Below are 19,388 nucleotides of genomic sequence, written 5' to 3' on the forward strand. Positions count from 1 at the left end.
GCAATTGTAAACAAACAACCGGCAGAAAGAGACCAAATCAATCTTGCTTAACCATCTCTCAACATATTGTCTTCAATTGCACATCACGCGAGCGTGAAGCGTCAAGACCTCATTACACTAGAGAAAAAGAATGTCCGGTACCAATATACACGTCCCTCAAAATTCATGGAGCTACGAGAGAAAAATCACTTATCAACGCTTTTTTCAAGTTGGGATTGTGCATCTCGTACGATCGGCTTTTATCTGTTTCTTCCGACATTGCTAATAAAGTAATAGCAAGGTACGAGAGTGATGACGTTGTTTGTCCGTCGAAGTTACGGAAAAGATTTTTTACAACTGCAGCAATTGACAACATAGATCATAATCCCAGCTCCACAAGTGCACAAGACTCTTTCCACGGTACAGCAATTTCGCTCGTGCAGCATCCAACAGTTCATGAAAATGGTGAGAGTAGAGAAGTAGATTTATTTGATTCGTTGTAAATGCGTCAAAGCACACTTAGTTTGTACTCGTTTGTGTAATTGTGGGGGTGATTGTCAATAACATGATGGCATTAAAATCATTTTAATATTACTGTTCTTGGTTAGGCGCTTTTCCAATGTATTTAAGAAAGAGCAATAACACTAAACAAAAGTGCTGAGTCAGTACTTTTAAAACACTTTTAATGTAGAGTATTTCAGAATGTATTGCTCAAAAGCAAAAGTTGTAATATAGTTTTTCTATCGTCTTTAGCTGTTGTATAAGAATATACAGAGAAATAGCGATGACTCCGAATTTTTGTTTTTTGTTACTACTGAAAATGTCATCAAACACGACATGCGCAGAACGCGTTGTAAATGTAAAATAAGGGCTGGCCCTATATCAAAATTTTGTCTTTTGAGGCATGGTAAGACCATAAAAAAGTTTTACCCTTGTATCATTCAAGTGAAGAATTTTGTCATTAACAGCTGTGCTATTATAACGTTACGTAGATTGATTATTGATTTTAATGAAATATTTTCATATTATAATACTCCCAGAGTTGCAGTATTTTCATGAGCCTTACTCTTAGTCATTGCTATATTTGTACTTTTCTTTCTACAAATTTGAGTCTACGAGCACACTTGTCCACGATCTCATACAAGTTTTATGATATGGTGTAATGTGGTTCATGATAAGCATCACAATATTACTTGTTCTTCCTTACCAACTAGAGACTTGAATTATTGCACAAGTATTGTTTTGTTTTGTTTTGTTTATTTTTAAGAAATTAAAATCTTCACCACTTGCCTAACAACTCAGAAAGGGTGAATACAACGCAAACTAGTCTGCACAGCTAATAGAATGCTTCCTTTTACAGTAAAGTTGTGCGAATTCCGTAAGAGCTACATTAATGCCATGTGCTTCTTTTTCAATTTCGAATGATGCATATGAAGACTCTTATATAAAATTCTAATGAGGAGCACTTGGGGGGCACAGCCAATTTATTGAGGGGCACGTGCCCCCTTCCTAGGCCTTCCTTTAGCGACGCCATTGCATGTTGGAATAAAAACAGAGGTACTGAGTTATATTATTACATAGGAAGGTGTTTAACAATTTGTCTAACTGACACACAAAGTTTGTGCAGGCAGTCTACTTGAATACAATGACCACTTTGTCAGCAGTACAATAGAAATAAATATGAAGCAGAGTGTTTTGTAATTTAGCGTTTGCATTTAAAAAAGATTCCTATTTCTAATAAAAGATCTGATTGCCTTCTAGAATTAATTGTAAATAGAACCATGATAAACTAGGTCATCAGAAAAAGCCTTGGCCGTACAGTGGAATTGCGAGTATCGTTGCTGACTTCGAGGTATTAAATACGTCGATGATTTAATGTTGCAATACATTTTAACACCTCTGTGGGTGTTGTTGCGTTTTGAACACTAGAGGAATGAAAAATCAGATATCTCGATTTTGTTCACTTGTGTTGAAGTATAGTCCATAGGATGCAAACCGCCTTATTTGATTATAAAATATTGGGTAGTTAACGCGTAATCTATACCGAAACAAACAATTCAGTAGTTTTGGCAATCGACCTGATATACAAAGATTTTTGAAAAACTTTGATGTTCACAGTTCAAGGGAAATATACGTATTAAAATTTTCCCAGCCTTGTTTGTTCTTGTGAAAACCACGTGATTGAAATGAAAAAAATATTTAGGTTTATCAACATAATTTTTCAATAAAGTTGCATGTGAAGCTTCTCAAGAATTTGATGTACTAGAAATTAAATATGATGCAATATATTTTTCTTATTCCAAAAATTTTATATCACCAAGTTGACAGCAAGTACATATCTCATATGATTGGGTTTTCTGATTTTTTTAAAGTCATATCATAGCTATTGTTTATTGTACCTCATTGTTTTTAAATCAGTCATAAATCCAGATGATATAAGTAGACAGCTACATTAAGTTGAACTTAACAAGTTATTCTTATTTCCTATCTGTTTGAGTACACAGAATGTGAATTTTGATTTCATTTGTAAAGTAATTAAATGGAAAGGTCTAATTTAATCAATTGATGAACTTTCTTTTTCTATTGTGTTTAATTGGATTTGCTTGCTTTTGCGTGATTTTAATAAGACTTTTTTATACAAAGAAATGCTGACATATTAATGCTTTTAATTATACATATATTATTTTTCTAATGATTTTTGGGAATTTTGGTTTTTTCATAATTTCGGAGAATTCAAGTAAAACTTTTACTTTATTTAGAATAAAGTCAATAACATTTTTGAAATTTCAAGGTTATATGCACACACATTTCTTGCATTGAAAACTGCCCAAGCTCAGCAATTCTAGTGCTTAGCTCGAAGTGATAGATATATTTAGTTAAACCTTGTAGTTTTTTCTAATTTTCAAATGTTGAATGAATGTACAAAAGTTTTGAGCAACATTAATCCCCAACTAAGAGACATTGATTTTCATATTCCTCAGCAACTGACATGTGATTGTGTATAAGGTACATTGCCAATGTGGTATCTATAAAAAACTGAATCACTTCAAAAAGTTTGCAGGTGCTATCAGTAAATTTGACTCTACTTATTTTTCATAGGATCCTGAAGATACACCTTCTCCAACTCGTGCAGAAACTAGAGTTGAAAAAATAGAAAGAAAGGTATGTTTTTGGTTTCAGGGTGGTAAATTATAAGTTGGTACATCAAACAAGTAAAGTGAAGTAGGTAAAATTTGTGAAATTGGTAAGTTCCATAATTCAAAATCAAAGCAAACATAGATTATCACTACCTACGTTCAAAAAACATTTTCATACAAAATCCGATAATATTACGCATTACTGCAAGACTAATGGAGCAAGCATTACTTTGGTGTATTCAGCAGCGAGGTCAGTAGTATCTGTATGAATGTATGACCTGTCGGCAATCTTCAAAGCTCGAAAATATGTTTTCAATTGGCCAGTTATTGATTTCGACCAGTCTGCAGGCAGGCAACTTTAAGTGTGCTTTGACTGATCTGTAGGTTAGCTTGCAAACTTTCCTTTAATACAATTGGTCAACAAAAGAGCAAAGAAAACCGTCATTGGTCAATTTCTATTGACTGGTCTGTCAGGTCAAAAGTTGAAAATAAACACATTGCACTCAATACAAATCATTGTTCCAACTCAAAGTCTGTATTATAAGGATATTTTAGTGCACTAAATGAAAAAATGGTTGTAACAGCGCTTGAAAACCTTATTCCGATTTCAAAATATTCCTGCTTTTGGCCTATACAGGCACACTATCCCTAAAGAGCTGAATTCTAAATTGAGAATGTTAAAGCGGGTGCTGAGCTGATCACATTGTTGAATAGGAAATTATAAAAATGTAAATGCATTTCACTGCAATTTTAGAGCTGAAGTTTATATCCCTCTGGATTAAAAACAAAGATCAAATACACAGCTTTAATAGTACTCATTACATTTTTAATTTGTCATGAAAGCACAACGTTTTCTTTATAAAGTTTACTTTTCTCTGTAATATGTCTCTGCTAGTAATTAGACCTATTTGCATTTTATTTCAAGTGCTTAAAAAGTCTTGAAGATGCAGAGTTTATCTTAAAAATACATTTTCATTTTTGAGTTATTTAACAATATTATGACTTATGATTTTTGAGATAGGGCAAAAAGTTGTATTGAGCTTTGCTTACATTTCAGAAAAATTTGAACTTTAATTAGTATTAATATATTCATGTCAGTATCAAAATGGTATGAAGGGGGTAAGATAAAAGGCTGGATCCACCACTGTTCTCATCGTACAACTTTTTAAAGAAGTTCAATAAACTTGTGAGAGGATCAGTTGTCAGAATAAACAGTTGTTATTTTAGAACATAATATATATATATATCTAGTATACAATAAGTGATGGTGGTGGCTGATGGTAAAATATTTAACTAGAGCTGCAGCTTACATGTTGTATTTTTTGAAAATAGAAATGTGAAAGAATTGATAAAAACAAAGCGGATTTGGAGAAAGCTGCAGAAAAATGTAAGTCGATCCTAAATTGTTAAAAAAGTTCTAAATTGTTTTATTTTATGTTGCAGGCTGTTGGTGAAGAGTAGTGATTAAATAAATCTTATGTGATGTTTACTTTGCACTAGAACTTAGCACTGAACCTTTAACATTGACAAAATGAAGTGCATTGTGAACATACCTGTATTTTTGTACCAATATAATTTAAAAAAAAGCGTAACTATATTGCCTTTAAGTCAACTAAAACAGGAATGAGCTGTATTAATACCAAAATTTGTCAGGCAATGCAGCAAAATCATTTGCCACTGACTCTTAACACTCCACGAAAGATGGACACAGTCACTAGTGTTTTAGTGGTTTGTACTCTACTAAGAGGGGACAAAACTCAACATCATAAAAACTGTGAAATTTACGCACTGTATGATATTTCTTTAATTATTTTAGGGATCCTCACTGATCCAAATGCTGTCACAGAGGCATTTAAAACTTTATTTGTCAGCAGACTGGTAAGCAATATTTTTTAGGAATAGGAGTTGAGCATTGCTTCGGGGCTGTTCATACGAGCCCAGCTAACTGGGATTCAGTGAGGCGTTAATTGATTTTGGAAAATGGAACAATTCTATTCTTACATCATTAGATAAATCTTCTAGAGCAACTTCACTATATTTTGATTTAATAAGTATGCAAAACATTTAAAATTGAAACAACCAGTTTGGCCCAATTTGAGAATTTCAACAGGAATGGTTTGTGGCACTTAGCAAACAGCTGTAATCTTTAAGCTTGAAGTTTTGCCCCTTCAATGCCTCAAAATCAATTAACGCTCTCGATGAATGCCGGGCTCATATGAACAGCCCCTTAAATGGATGAGCACATTGTTAATTGTTTTAATTATTCGTTATATGCATACCGTATGTAACCAGGTTTTTTTAGTTATTTACACCCACCATTACATATATGTATAGTTAAGGTTATTATCGAGAGCTCCTTATAACGGTCGGCTTTCAACGGCAATGACCGCCCCAAAAGCTTGTTGACCGGTTTGTTTACGTTACCGGTCATTTTGAACTACCTTATTTTTACGTCTCTTCCACTACTCCAGTCGTGCGATGCATGGTAACAACTTTACGCAACACCAACAGGAAAGTTTGTTTTCTCAAAAAATTATCTTTCAATCTTCTATGCAAGTTGTGCCTAAAGTGAATGTTCCGAACCAGGAGCATTGTTACAAAGGATCTTATAGACTTTTGGTATTCCGATAAATTTGGCGGCATTCTTCTTCATAGCCAAACGTTGATTACTTGTAAAAGTACCTTGTTTAACTTCAGGAAATGACTACTCACAGCGCTTGTCGGAATGTTAGCCTATAGCGACACCAACAATCGTTTTAAGGACTTCAACTTGAACTTTGTCCTTCTTGTCTACAAACATGCCATAATTGCGTAAAAGCACTCTTCGTTAATACTTGTTTAATGTAAAGACGTTTTTCAAATAGACATCTCATCCACCTCATTCTTTATCCCGCACATTTTGAAAACCTGAAAAGAGATATGGAGGTTTGTGGTCCACAAAATCGGTCAGTGTACTAAGTGCCTATATCGTGTTTTTTATTTCTGCCATTTAAATAGTTCAGAGTACTTTAAAATTTTTGTAATATATTTTATAGTTGAAAATATGATTTGCCGGATATTGGCACTCCAAGTTGAAAAATTGACCATTTCATTATTTGATCACAGAATAAAAAAAACTGGCAACCATGTTATTTTGACGTCACATCGGGAATTATCCGAGGTTTGTTTAAAATTGGATGTATTTAACATCCACGACACAAAGATGTCATACAAATGGCAAATGCAACATTATAGCTATGCTTTTGAGGAAATTATGTAAATAACAGTGTTTTTCTTAAACGGTTTCCCTGATATGACGTCAGATCTTGACATTCGCCCTAGTTTTTGATGTTAAGGTCAGGCAAATCATCACCGACTTTGAGTCTAAAAAAGCTTCACGAAGATCAAATTTTCATTTATAAAATATGCTCAACTTGTTTTTAGGACATGATGTTTTATAAGGAAGTATTTTATTTATTGAAAGCAATAAGTTAGTTCTTCAAGGAGAACTTCAGTGATTTTTATGATTGTCTGTATCTTCTCAGTGATTCAAATGGTACCCAATTCTACAACAGGAAAACCTCGTGGTTATTGTTTTGTCGAGTTTGAACATGAAAGGACATGCATAGTAAGTTCTACCCATTACAAGTTCTGCCATTGTTTTGTAATTACCAATTTTAGTTCTTTAATGAGCGCAAAGTTTCGAAATCGTTTATTTAAATGACCGTGTTTAAGTTGTCGTAATGGTAAGTCGTTGAACACAGCCTGGTTAGTACGATGTTGTTGTGGAACAAAAAACTGATTTTTATCACGTTTTTAATAATTTTTCAATCAATGCCATCGATATCTTCCACCATTTTTTCCGGTGGTGTTTCCAACACTTTCACCTTAATGCAATCAATGTAATATGCTGCTATTATTTAATCATTGTAGTAAATACTGTCGATATTGCCAAGAATGGCAACAGACGATTGCTCGCTCCTATGCCATAGCTAACACTGTCGGACCTTTAAAATGTTTCATTTAACTGGTATTTTGGTGGGTATAGGTTGTAATACATTCGAATGCTTTTAAACAAAGAAAATATTGTTTACTCAAAAGAGGCAAATAGTTTTGCAACAAATTCAAATTTCTGATCACGAAAAATACGTTTTAATAGCTCTTGCAATGCTAATTGATAATTTCAATTCCACTCACCAAAACTGCTGTTTTACAAACTCATAATGCTCCCTATTTTTGGCACTGCGTACAATGTTTAAAAATGCACAAAGTGTAGCTTCACTTTGACTTAAGTCCAAATCTAAGTAATGTTAAATCTCGTACTATAGCATCAGGTTGCGAAATAGAAAGGGATGTGGATCAATTTGATTAAATTTGAAAGCTAAGCTTGTCTACTGCTACAGTATAAGATTATGCAGTACATTCGGGAATATACATAGGCGATGCTAGTTTTCTTTGACTTCAAAACTTCCTCCAAGTATTGAAATCCCTTGAAAGTCGTCCCCAATTTCGCTCAATTCGAAGTGAATAATTGTTTTGAATGAATTAATGAAAAGTTTGGACAAGTTAATAAGAACTCTGAATCATGTTTGCAGTATGTGTGTTTTGTAAGTATGAGTATTTGCCATTTTAAAGTTGAGGTATTATTTGTCTCAGAAGCACTTTATTTTACCTATATCGGAATAATTACGACATGTTTTCGATAGGCGGCTCTTATATATTCTCCATTTACCCAGATTCGAAACAGTGTGAAATGACTTGCACGTTAGATATAAGTCGGTAACGGCGCCATTTTATACAAATTTTATAAGCTTCGGTTTTGATCCCAAAAACAAATTATATTTTATACCATAAAAGTCAAGCATGTCAACAATGATCCAGCGTTCGTCAAAATAAATTGAGTCCGGTCACGTGACATTCAAGCTAAGCTACAGTCTCGAAAGCAAAAGAGTTAAATAAATATATGGTCGTAACTATAAAAACATTTCCAATCGTGAACAAGTTTTATTTAAATAGTATTAAATATGCAACTTATTTGAACTATATTCATTAAATCTAATTCATTTACTAGCCATGCACTTGATAGGCTACCCATTATGTACGCATTTCTGTACCTATTTTACCGTCCAGCCTACGTGATGCAAACCTCGACTGAAATAAATCATGCAAAGCTGTTTCTCGATGTTTGCTTCAATATTTTCGCTACAGTAAGCAAATATGGGTGATTATCGGTTTATCTTCGGCGTTGTCGATTTCTGGTCTGGAAAATCCACCTGCCTACCTATTTATGTACCAGGCAGTTGTTTGGTTTTTGGTGTTTGTTTGAGTTAGTCCTTAGTTGTTTCCTGTACCATTGTAGCCGCTTATAAACATGCTGACGGTAAGAAGATTGACGGCGGTATGTATTGGTAGGTAGATGTGGAAAGAGGAAGAACAGAAGAACTGGAAACCTCGACCAGGTAAATATGATGGTGATTTTTGAAAAAATTTATTTATCAACAGTGGAAGGAAACTGTCACTGCGAACAAAATGTAAAATAATTAGTAATTATCTAAGTTTTAGGAAATAATCAATCAATGTCAATCCTAAATTTTAGGAAGGATTTCAAGCCATAGGAACGTGTATTTTAGTATCCCAAATTTTTATCTGTTAGTCTATGCCCATGTAAGTTCGTGAGTCTTATGGGCTAGAAAGGGAGGATTGCTGCCAAACATTGGTATATTTCAATTTCATATTTTTGTGCTATAAGTTACGTCTTTCTGACTTTTCTATCAAGGTGAGGGCTAGGTGGCACACGAAATGGTGCCCTGAAGCAAACATAAAGCATCTGCCGCCGAAAAATTTGACAGGTATGATGAATGTTCGTTAGTTCAAATGATTTTGCCATAATCGTAATTCAGTTACTTGTTTTAGTGCTATTTTTATTGTGGTTTGAAAAATTATTGTTCAGCAAAAGATTAATCCTGTAGTTAACTATGATGTAACGTGATCAAGGACCGTTTTTCTCCGCATGTAGGCCCGTTCACACTATCCGATTAGTCGGATCACAAAATGGATCGTGTGAGCACATACAAAGCGAGCTTTCGACAGTCGGATCCGTCAGTCTGAAAAATTCGCCGATGTTACGGATGTTCTGTTTGTTTAAAATTAATGTTCCAATTGTGTCGCAGAGAGTACTTAAAAATCTCTTTGTTTATGGGCGACAAATGTGTAACTGTCATTTAGATGGTGATCTTAACTGTCATTTAGACTCAATTGCAAATTGCATCGATTTTGAAGAAGATTACCAAACGTTTACAATATACGAACAAGGGGAGTTTCTAAATTGACAATCATAGTTAGTTTACGTTTTAGAAATTAAATCGAACCGCAAACGCGAAAATGTAAACAAAAGGATTGAGAAATTTGAACTTTGATTGAAGCCTTTGAGCTATTACTTTTGAGTAAATAAACAGGAAGCAAAGATTCATATAAAGCAACACTCTTCTCTTCAAATCTCTATTCAAAACACACTAAACGAAATTTATCGGCTGTTTAATAGCTACCATTTTACACTACGAAGTGTATTGATTATGTGTTTGGTTTGACAAGGGGTTCACCAGTCAGATGTGTATGTGGAACTTTATTCTGGCAATTAGATTGTTCAACTTTCCATTGCTCTATGTATTTTTGCAGTCTTTACTTCAGGCTGGTTTAAAAGTTACTTGTCGGTTAATGAGGTTTTCAAAAGGAAAGAATTTTTTTGACCGTTAAAATTTTCACTTGACGCTTTTCAATGTTTGTAATATGCAATTATTATAAAAACACGTCTTTCATTTCATTAAAATTTCTATATATAAGTATTGACATTTGCATTTAACATGTGCAACTTTGTACTGGAACCTTTAGGAAAACTAAAACCACAAAACATTTGCACGAATGTTATTGGTATAAAGGAAGTTCATTTTAATGAACAATAAACATTTCATATGTATAAGATTAAACTTTTTACTCTGAAGCAAAATCTTCTGGAATTGAAAGACTTCGCCTACCATGCCTGCATGTGGATGACAGCGCCTAAATTGACCTGAAAATGGATTTACCATTTTTTAGTGATCGCGAGCGATGAACTGATCGGTGGTGAATATCGTGACCGTTCAAGGCGTGACGTGGTGGTGAATATCAGACCGTTCAAGGCGTGATCAGAACGAGACCGTGGCCGTGATAGAGATCATGATAGACATGATCGTCGCCGAGAAAGGATATTCATTTTAACTCAATATTTGGAAGGAAACAAGACAATTTTATTTGAATAGTTATACTTAATTTGTTACACGTTCATCGTCAAGACTATATTTACAAGAGAACTGACGCTCTACTGATATGAATGTTACATCATTCCAACGGAAGTGTGAAGTGGAATTGGATGGTACTAACATACCACACATAAACCCAGGAAATATTCTCTTCAATACTACTCAATCCTCTCGCTTCTAATGAATTTACTCTTACCGATTCGTTCGTTGCCGTAAACTCTATCCACATTATTCCTAAAAATTTATTGAAGGCTATCAATTCGTTTCGTTTGACGTCGAATCTTTATTTACCAACGTGCCTTTGAACAGAGCAATAAAAATAATTTTGGAAAGAAATTTTTGAGAAAATCAAATTTTAACTAAACTTGAGAAAAGAACTCTTAAAAAACTTATTGACTGTTGCATTAAAAGCGCTTTTTCTTTCGACAATGAAATTTTTAAACAAACCGATGGGGGTTTCAATGTACCCCTCCTTAGGCCCCATACTCGCTAACATAATTCTACAACACACTGAAACACACTGTGCAGTCGCTTTGGTCGCGCGACTAAAGCGAATTGATGCGCGCGCGTTAGTCGCTTGAACGTCAGAAACACACATGCAAAAACGAGCATGGCGACCACATTGCGACTATCAACATGGCGTCTAGTCATCAGGCTAAGTTACTAGCATCTGTTTGCATATTGTACGAGCTGGAAGAGGTTGAAAAACGGGAAAAAATAATAAAATGAAAAGATGATGGGCTCGTCAATAAACAGGCAAAGGAGAGTACAAGAAGATTTTCTGCACTTGGTTCAAGAACTAACAACCGATGAGGAGCAGTTTAATCTGTATTTTCGCATATAAAAACCACGGTGATAAAACGTGAGTGTGCGTGTGATCACCACGTGGTGATAAAACGTGAGTGTGCGTGTGATCACCACGTGGTGATAAAACCACCGGTGATAAACGACCGTGTTTCTGACCACCTGATAAAACCACCGTGGTTTACCACCGTGGTGTTTGTGCAGGTTTTATCTGTATTTTCTGCATTCGGTGAAAATGAAAAACAACTTTCCTGTATGATGATTGTAAGTTATGAAAATTTAAGTGGAAAATGTAAATTTTTCTCTGAAAATGTTTACGGTGGGGGGGGGGGTCACAACATTAATGTGTCTTTTTTGTCCTTATTCTTTGCATTTTTGAGAGAGGAAAGGGAATGAATACGTTGAATTGATCTAAGTATATTAAAAACATGAGAAATTAAAATCATGCCAAATGGGATGTATAACGATAATTACCTAAGAAACTAGCCTTGTATGAATATAATGTACTTTGGAAAGTTTCATGTTAGGTTAAGTAAAAAGGGGTAAACCATATTATAATGAACTCTAAAAATTGAACAAAAGTTGCTTATAGACAATACTTTTTTTGGCTTGTAGTATCTTATCTATGAACAGAAACTAACATCTGCCGTGCATATTTTTCTTTTAGATTGTAGAGACACTTGAAATAGAGGCTTTGCATGAACACGTGACTTACTGCGTTTGATTAGCAACCGTAACTATGCCGCCATGATAGGGGGCATGTAAAAAACAAACAAAATACGTTCGAGCCATGGGAAAGTTTTGCTGTGTTGTAGGCTGTGGAAAACGCTCTGAAAGGGACAAAAATATCAGATTTTTTAATTTACCAAAGGTTATTACACATCAGGGTGAAAAAACCAGACAGATTTCTCTTCAACGGCGTGGAAAATGGCTTTCAAACATTCGGCGGGACGCTGTGTTTAATGGCCAAATAAAAAATGTAACTGTTTGCTCGCTTCATTTCCATCAAGGTAAACTGTATCTGTGAAATAAGTCATTTCAAATACGCATCTTCAGCGTTGATTGTACGGTGTTGCTCTAGGTTTATTATTTTTATTCAGGGAAACCAGCTACAGTATATGAGACGACTCATCCTGACTGGGCTCCAACAATCGCCATGGGTCACTTATCTGGTTCAGTAAGTCAGCCATCAAAAACCTCCTCGCTTACAAGGCACCATCGAACTAGTCAAAGAGCCCTAAAAAGGCGTCTTCAATTTGAGCTAACTGGAGAGAACAAAGAAAAGCAAGCTATAAGCACTCAACAAGTGGAAGCAACCTCGGAAGAAATGGTGGATAATGGTCCTCACTTTCGTCATCTAACTGATCCAAGATATCATCTAGAATGTAATTCTGGCATAAATAATGATATGGGGGAAGGTTTAGAAGCTGATAACCTAGATACAGAATCACAAGAAACACAGACCGAGTATATGAGCACACGAAGTATCGAAGTGCAAACCGATTTGCTATCAATCGATATCGATTTGCTTCAAGAAAAAACCACACGAAACTCTACTAATGATCCTTTGGCGCCCGAAAATCTAACTGATGATGAAAAGCTTAGATTCTACACTGGTCTACCAAATATGGCTGTATTTATGGGAATTCTTGAGCTAATAAGTCCAGGTCTTGTAATGCGAAATTCCTTGACAAGATTTCAACAAATGTTATTGACTCTAATGCGATTACGGTTAAACTTACCTGTTCAAGATCTTGGCTACAGATTTGGCATTCATGCATCCACTGTATCAAGAGTGTTTCAAAGCTGCATAGATGTTATGTTTTCAAGAATGAAATTTGATTCATTGGCCAGATAGAGAACAATTAAGACTGACACTTCCAATGTGTTTTAGAGAAAGGTTTTCTTGTGCTGTCATAATCGATTGCTTCGAAGTATTTATCGACCGCCCTTCCGATTTTTTAGCTAGAGCCCATACTTGGTCGTCTTATAAACATCATAACACTGCAAAGTTTCTGATAGGGATTACACCACAAGGTACAGTATCGTTTATATCAAAAGCATGGGGTGGTAGGGCGTCAGACAAATTTATTACTGAACACTCAGGCATATTAAACAAGCTGGTTCCTGGTGACTTAGTTCTAGCAGACAGAGGATTTAACATTGCAGACAGTGCCGGATTATACTGTGCAAGTATTAAGATTCCAGCTTTTACTAAAGGCAAGGCTCAACTGTCACCTGTAGAGATAGAAACAACAAGATCCATAGCTAATGTTCGCATACATGTGGAGCGAGTTATTGGCAGTGTTCGTCAGAAATACACAATTCTTGGTCATGGAATAGCTCCAATCGACTATTTGCGAGCAGATGATGGTGAACATTGCTTACTTGACAAGATAGCTACAGTATGTTGTGCTTTAGTTAATTGTTGTCCATCAGTAGTTTCTTTAGAGTAGTGCGACAACATTAAACATGAACAATTTATTCTAAAATATGTTGAAACAGATAAATAATAAATATTGCAAACATCATAACTTAGCATAATTGGCTCAGAAGTTGCTTCTGAAATAGTTGCTAGTGAACTATTTACATTTTCTCCTTTCTACAAAAGTTTTCTACAGTCTACACAGAACCATGGTTTGTTTGCTGCCGGCTTTCGAGATAAACCACAGCACTTCGTGAAAACATTTAAACAAACATTTATCATTACTACATTTTAAAACAAGTGTCATCTAGCTTAACTCTGCAATAGCAAAACAATAATGTGTCATTTGATGGAAGTGGTTTTGAAGTGTGAAACTTTGCAAGAAGCTCTGGTAAAATTGCAAAATGTAGATTTCTTTTGCTTTTCAATATTGACAGCAAGGAATTCGTCATCTCTCTGAATTTGTTCAATATAAATGTCATTTGAGTCCAGACAACAAAATCTACAAACTTTAACTTTGTAGAGGCTAATTGCAGTTGGACTTGATAGTAATATTGGTGTTTCCTGTCCATCTGTAAGGTACCATTTGGTGTCTTAGTGAGACAAAAATTCTTTCCATCACTATGCCATGCTGGATAGTCTTGTTTCTTAAACTGTATGGGCACTTAATCTCAACACATCCTTCACCATGGCAGTTGCAGTAACTGATTGCATCTGGACTTGCACCAAGAAAAGGGTACTTTGGATCAATTACAAATCCAGATTCTTTAACTGAGAAGATGCTATGATTTTCTTTCATTACCTAAATAAAATTAAGATATATATTTATGTATCTAATTATTTATTTTGATATATTGCACAGCAAAGCCCATGTAATTAAGAAAATTAAATTTTTGTGCCAAATGAGTACATGTTTGCTATTAGGTTTATGAGTGCATAAAAAAAATTTTTATGTGCAATCAATTTGCAGCAATAAACACTTAATTAACTGGATGAACAATTCATGAAATAACAATATGTCAATGCTGACTTGTGTATATTGATTTAGGGCTCTCTTCTCATTGGCCTTTCCCCACGATGTTGCATCAGACTTAAACTGTGAACCATAACAAACATCTTTGACCAGGCTTAGTGATGGTGTTTCAGGATTTGTACGACAAGCCCTGTGGAAGTTGCTGGCAGTTATTCTCCCCATTCGCATTTGATGCCAAATCTGAGACTTGCTTTGATTTCGTGTAGCTTTTTCTATCATATCAGCTTGTTGTTGATTGATTGTAATTGTCTCCATAACTTCTTTTGATTTCGAAATTAGCTCCTCATACTCAAGACAAGCAAATGGTGGGAGTACAACTTATTCAAGGGGTCTGGAAGGTTAACAGCAGGTCTCTTTGGCACAAATTTTTCGTTAAATGGAGAAATCAGTGACAAGATTGCAGGATTACTTTTAGTGTCGCTTAGATGTTGATAAAACTTCTTTATTTGATTTTCAGACGGCTTGTACTTGTTTTGCAAACGAGGCTTGTCTGTTGTCATTGTCTGATCGGTAGTAGATGATGAACTAGAAGCTAATTCATTGATATGTTCATCCAGCTTTTGCTTTTTACGTTTGGAAGAAGTAAAATCAACGTCACAAAGTTCTTGATAAGTAATCTTTGATACTGTCTTAGGCATTAGCCACTGACAGGGAATAGACGTACAAGTCCTGTTCTTTACTATTCGTACACCAGTTTCAACAGCAAAGAAAACGCTCCAGCATGTGAACAACATTCTCCCAGTCCAGCTTTATTGCAATGTGCTGTTATAACAGACCCATTGTTATATACAGCAGCCCATGGTTTTAGAGGAGTGTCATTCAGGCTTTGCGAATGATTTACCTATGAATTAAACACCAAATTTTTTTCATACTGATTGTGACAATGATTGTAAAACACGTTTTAAGTAATAATTATACTAACCTTTGCGATTAAAATCTTGATGTTAGTACTTGCTTTACCGACATACACACACCTCACCCATCCAGCAACAAAATACTGGTATGATTCTAAGCTTTGTAAGCTTTCAGTTGCTCCTTGGTATACCTACTTGTTGAAAACAACAGGTAGGTCACAATGTCGGGGAACTCAACATTGGGCCATAAATCCATCGCGTCAGAAAAATTTGTGACTAACATTGTAGGGATCGATACCACAAATTAACTTTAACTTCTCTTCGTATTTAACACGATCTTCAACACTTAAAGTTTCACGATATTTAGGAAGGCATGGCACTCGTTCGTATTGACTTGACGTCATGTGCGTTTTGCATGCCCCCTATCATGGCGCCATAGTTACGGTTGCTAATCAACAAGTTATAAGTCACGTGTTCATGCAAAGCCTCTATAGTTGACCAATTTGAATAACGTCAAAATAAACATATTTTTTTCTGGGGTATTGTTATAAGGACTTAAAATAATTTGGTCTGTTATTTTCAATGTAAATAGTATTTCTTGGACTTGCTGAAACAATATTTCTGTCGCATATTTTTTCTGACACTAAATTTCAGCAATTATGGCTCTTCATCCCAAAATATAATGAAAAATCATGAAAATTTGTGTCCCCGTCCACGGAAAAGTACTCGTCTTGTGTTGATGTCAAAATTCAAAAAGCCAATATTACTAGCACTTTAAGACACGACAATTTTTGTTTCAGTTCCAATTTTTCTAAGCTGCTGTTTGAGAAGGATAGAAAATAAATTATCAGAATTCAAAGGAGAAATTTCATTGATAGCCAAATTTCCTCTTCAGTGGTAAGCAAAGAAAACATAAAGAAAACTTAAAATTCAGAGTTTATAACATAATGCAAGAACAATAGCTCTTATGGATTTCACTTCCTTATTAAGAACATACATTTCATTTATCATAGTCATGCTTATACGTAATCCAACAGATAATCTAACACAATCTTTATCTTATAAAATACTTAAAGCTTTATGAAACATTTTGTATGTTTTTAAGCATTTTCTGTAATTTAGGGTAGCGCAGCATGCATCATATATACATAGCTGCCATCTTTAAATTGACTAGTCTAAAATTCTTTAAAAATTTTACCGTTTCGCAAATCTCTTTATCATTTCATATTTATCCTTATGATGAAAACAAAACGAATTGATTGATCACAACCAACGATAAAGTTCTACTAATTGATATTTAGGAATGTCTGGAAATGTATTAAATCATAATTACATTGATACGCCAGAGGAAATAGTAGCTACATCAAAAATATTTAGAGCAACAATCATTAAGTATTTTTAGTCTAAATACAGATAACAAAAACAATTTTTTTAAACTATCATAGACATTTAAGAATTATGAAATTTTTGCAAAGTGTTTTACGTTTTACATGAGAATGATGGTAAACTAAAACTTGAATGCATGTATGATAAAGAATATTTGATTAGACATTGAAACTAAGATTTAGGATTGAGAGAAATAATCAAGAGAAAGAGGTACATAATTCAACAAATTGAAATAGGGCAAATCATCATCAAACATAAATACAGAAGCAAAAGAACAAACGATACATTTCTTGCTTTTTCTACAATTATTCAATATTACAAGACCATTTTTGAAGATGGAAAACGCCTTTTAACTGTATGAAACAAAATATTTGAAGATGTAAGAATTTTTCAATACTGCAAAGTTGCATTCTTACATTTAGTTGTTGAGACTTTTTTATTTTGACAGTTCTGTCAAAATGCTCAGAAATTTCATTCAATTCAGAACTTATATAATTATGGAGTCGAGCTTCTCTCTACGACAGACAGATGTTGTAAACAGAATATCATGTATATCATGAATAATGTAATTCGTAAATTTTGCTCTAAAAATGATTAAGGGGGGAGGGTTTACAACATTAATGTGTCTTTTTTGTCCTTATTTTCAGTATTTTTGAGAGAGGAAAGGGAATGAATACGTTGAAATGAATTAAATATAATAAAAACATGAGAAATTAAAATCATGCCAAATGGGATGTATAAAGATAATTACCTAAGAAACCAGCCTTGTTTCAATTTGATGTACTTTAGAAAGTTTCTTGTTAGGTTAAGTAAAAAGGGGGTAAACCATATTATAATTAACTATAAAAATTGAACAAAAATTGCTTATAGACAATACTCCTTATTTGGCTTTGTAGTATTTTATCTATGAACGGAAACTAACATCTGCAGTGCACATTTTCTTTTAGTTTATAGAGACACTTGAAATAGTTGACCAATTTGAATAACGTCAACATAAACATATTTTTCACGGGGTGTTGTTATTTGAAATTAAAGTAATTCGGTCTGTTATTTTCAATGTAAATGATATTTCTCGGAATTGTTGAAACAATATTTTTGTTGCATATTTTTTCTGACACTAAATTTCTGCAATTATTGTCCTTTATCCCAAATATATATAAAATCATGAAAATTTGTGTCACCGTCACGTATATAGTTCATCTATAAAGATAATCACCTAAGAAACTAGCCTTGTTTGAAAATGATGTACTTTAGAAAGTTTCATGTTGGGTTAAGTAGAAAATGGATAAAATATAATATAATGAACTCTAAAAATTGAACAAAAGTTGTTTATAGACAATACTCTTTTGGCTTATAGTATCTTATCTATGAACAGAAACTAACATCTGCAGTGCATATTTTTCTTTTAGATTGTAGAGACACTTGAAATAGTTGACCAATTTGAATAACGTCAAAATAAACATTTTTTTCCGGGTATTGTTATAAGGAATTAAAATAATTTGGTCTGTTATTTTCAATGTAAATAGTATTTCTTGGATTGTTGCTATTTTTGTTGCATATTTTTTCTATAAATTTCCATGAAATTAATCCCCGTCCACAAAAGTACTCGTCTTGTGTTGATGTCAAAATTCAAAAGCCACAAGCACGACAAGAGACAAGCTGTTTGAGAAGGATAAAATGCTTATCAAAATGAAGGAAAATTTCATTGATAGCCAAATTTCCTCTTCAATGGTAAGCAAAGAAAACATAAAGAAAACTTAAAATTCAGAGTTTATAACATAATGCAAGAACAATAGCTCTTATGGATTTCACTTCCTTATTAAGAACATACATTTCATTTATCATAGTCATGCTTATACGTAATCCAACAGATAATCTAACACAATCTTTATCTTATAAAATACTTAAAGCTTTATGAAACATTTTGTATGTTTTTTAAGCATTTTCTGTAATTATGGTAGCAGCATGCATCATATATACATAGCTGCCATCTGGTAATTTGACTAGTCTAAAATTCTTTAAAAATTTTACCGTTTCGCAAATTTCTTTATCATTTCATATTTATCCTTATGATGAAAACAAAACGAATTGATTGATCACAACCAACGATAAAGTTCTACTAATTGATATTTAGAATGTCTGGAAATGTATTAAATCATAATTACATTGATACGCCAGAGGAAATAGTAAGCTAAAACTTGAATGCATGTGTGATAAAGAATACTTGATTGGACATTAAAACTGTAATTTATGATTGAAGGAAATGATAAAGAAAGAGAGGTACATAAATCAACAAATTAAAATGGCGCAAATCATCATCAAACATCAATACCGAAGTCATTATAAAGAGCAAGAAGTACATGCAGAACAAATGATACATTTCTTGGCTCTTGTTTGTTCTTGTTTGTTCTATGTTTCTTGCTTCTTCTGCAACCATTCAATATTGCAAGAATATTGAAACAAAATATTTGAAGAAGTAGGAATTTTTAATACTGC

General features: G+C 33.8%; 3 protein-coding genes across 3 annotated transcripts in view; 1 reads left to right on the forward strand and 2 right to left on the reverse strand.

Annotated features, from left to right (window-relative positions):
• The window catches only part of LOC124458344, a 71,524-nt gene that overhangs the window by 3,876 nt on the left and 48,260 nt on the right, over positions 1-19,388 (reverse strand). The window lies entirely within an intron of this gene.
• Positions 11,885-13,735, forward strand: LOC124456763. Its single transcript, XM_047007108.1, has 2 exons — positions 11,885-12,204; positions 12,295-13,735. Exons 1-2 carry the CDS (start codon positions 11,985-11,987, stop codon positions 13,050-13,052), a joined length of 978 nt encoding a protein of 325 aa, XP_046863064.1. The 5' UTR covers positions 11,885-11,984; the 3' UTR covers positions 13,053-13,735.
• On the reverse strand, positions 14,146-14,950 carry LOC124458345. Its single transcript, XM_047008377.1, has 2 exons — positions 14,650-14,950; positions 14,146-14,421 (listed from the first exon to the last, which is right to left on the reverse strand). Exons 1-2 carry the CDS (start codon positions 14,905-14,907, stop codon positions 14,146-14,148), a joined length of 534 nt encoding a protein of 177 aa, XP_046864333.1. The 5' UTR covers positions 14,908-14,950.

Source organism: Xenia sp. Carnegie-2017, unplaced genomic scaffold (genome assembly GCF_021976095.1).
Source record: "Xenia sp. Carnegie-2017 unplaced genomic scaffold, XeniaSp_v1 HiC_scaffold_6, whole genome shotgun sequence".
In the NCBI taxonomy this organism is placed as follows: Eukaryota; Metazoa; Cnidaria; class Anthozoa; order Malacalcyonacea; family Xeniidae; genus Xenia; species Xenia sp. Carnegie-2017.

What these genes read in the sequence shown, in the direction of transcription:
- LOC124456763 (XM_047007108.1), top strand. Translation starts at nt 11,985, where the DNA reads ATGGGAAAGTTTTGCTGTGTTGTAGGCTGTGGAAAACGCTCTGAAAGG. An exon ending in CTCGCTTCATTTCCATCAAG is followed by an intron (nt 12,205 to 12,294) that starts GTAAACTGTATC and finishes ATTTTTATTCAG; the next exon opens with GGAAACCAGCTACAGTATAT.
- LOC124458345 (XM_047008377.1), bottom strand. Translation starts at nt 14,907, where the DNA reads ATGGAGACAATTACAATCAATCAACAACAAGCTGATATGATAGAAAAA. An exon ending in CCCTAAATCAATATACACAA is followed by an intron (nt 14,422 to 14,649) that starts GTCAGCATTGAC and finishes AATTTTATTTAG; the next exon opens with GTAATGAAAGAAAATCATAG.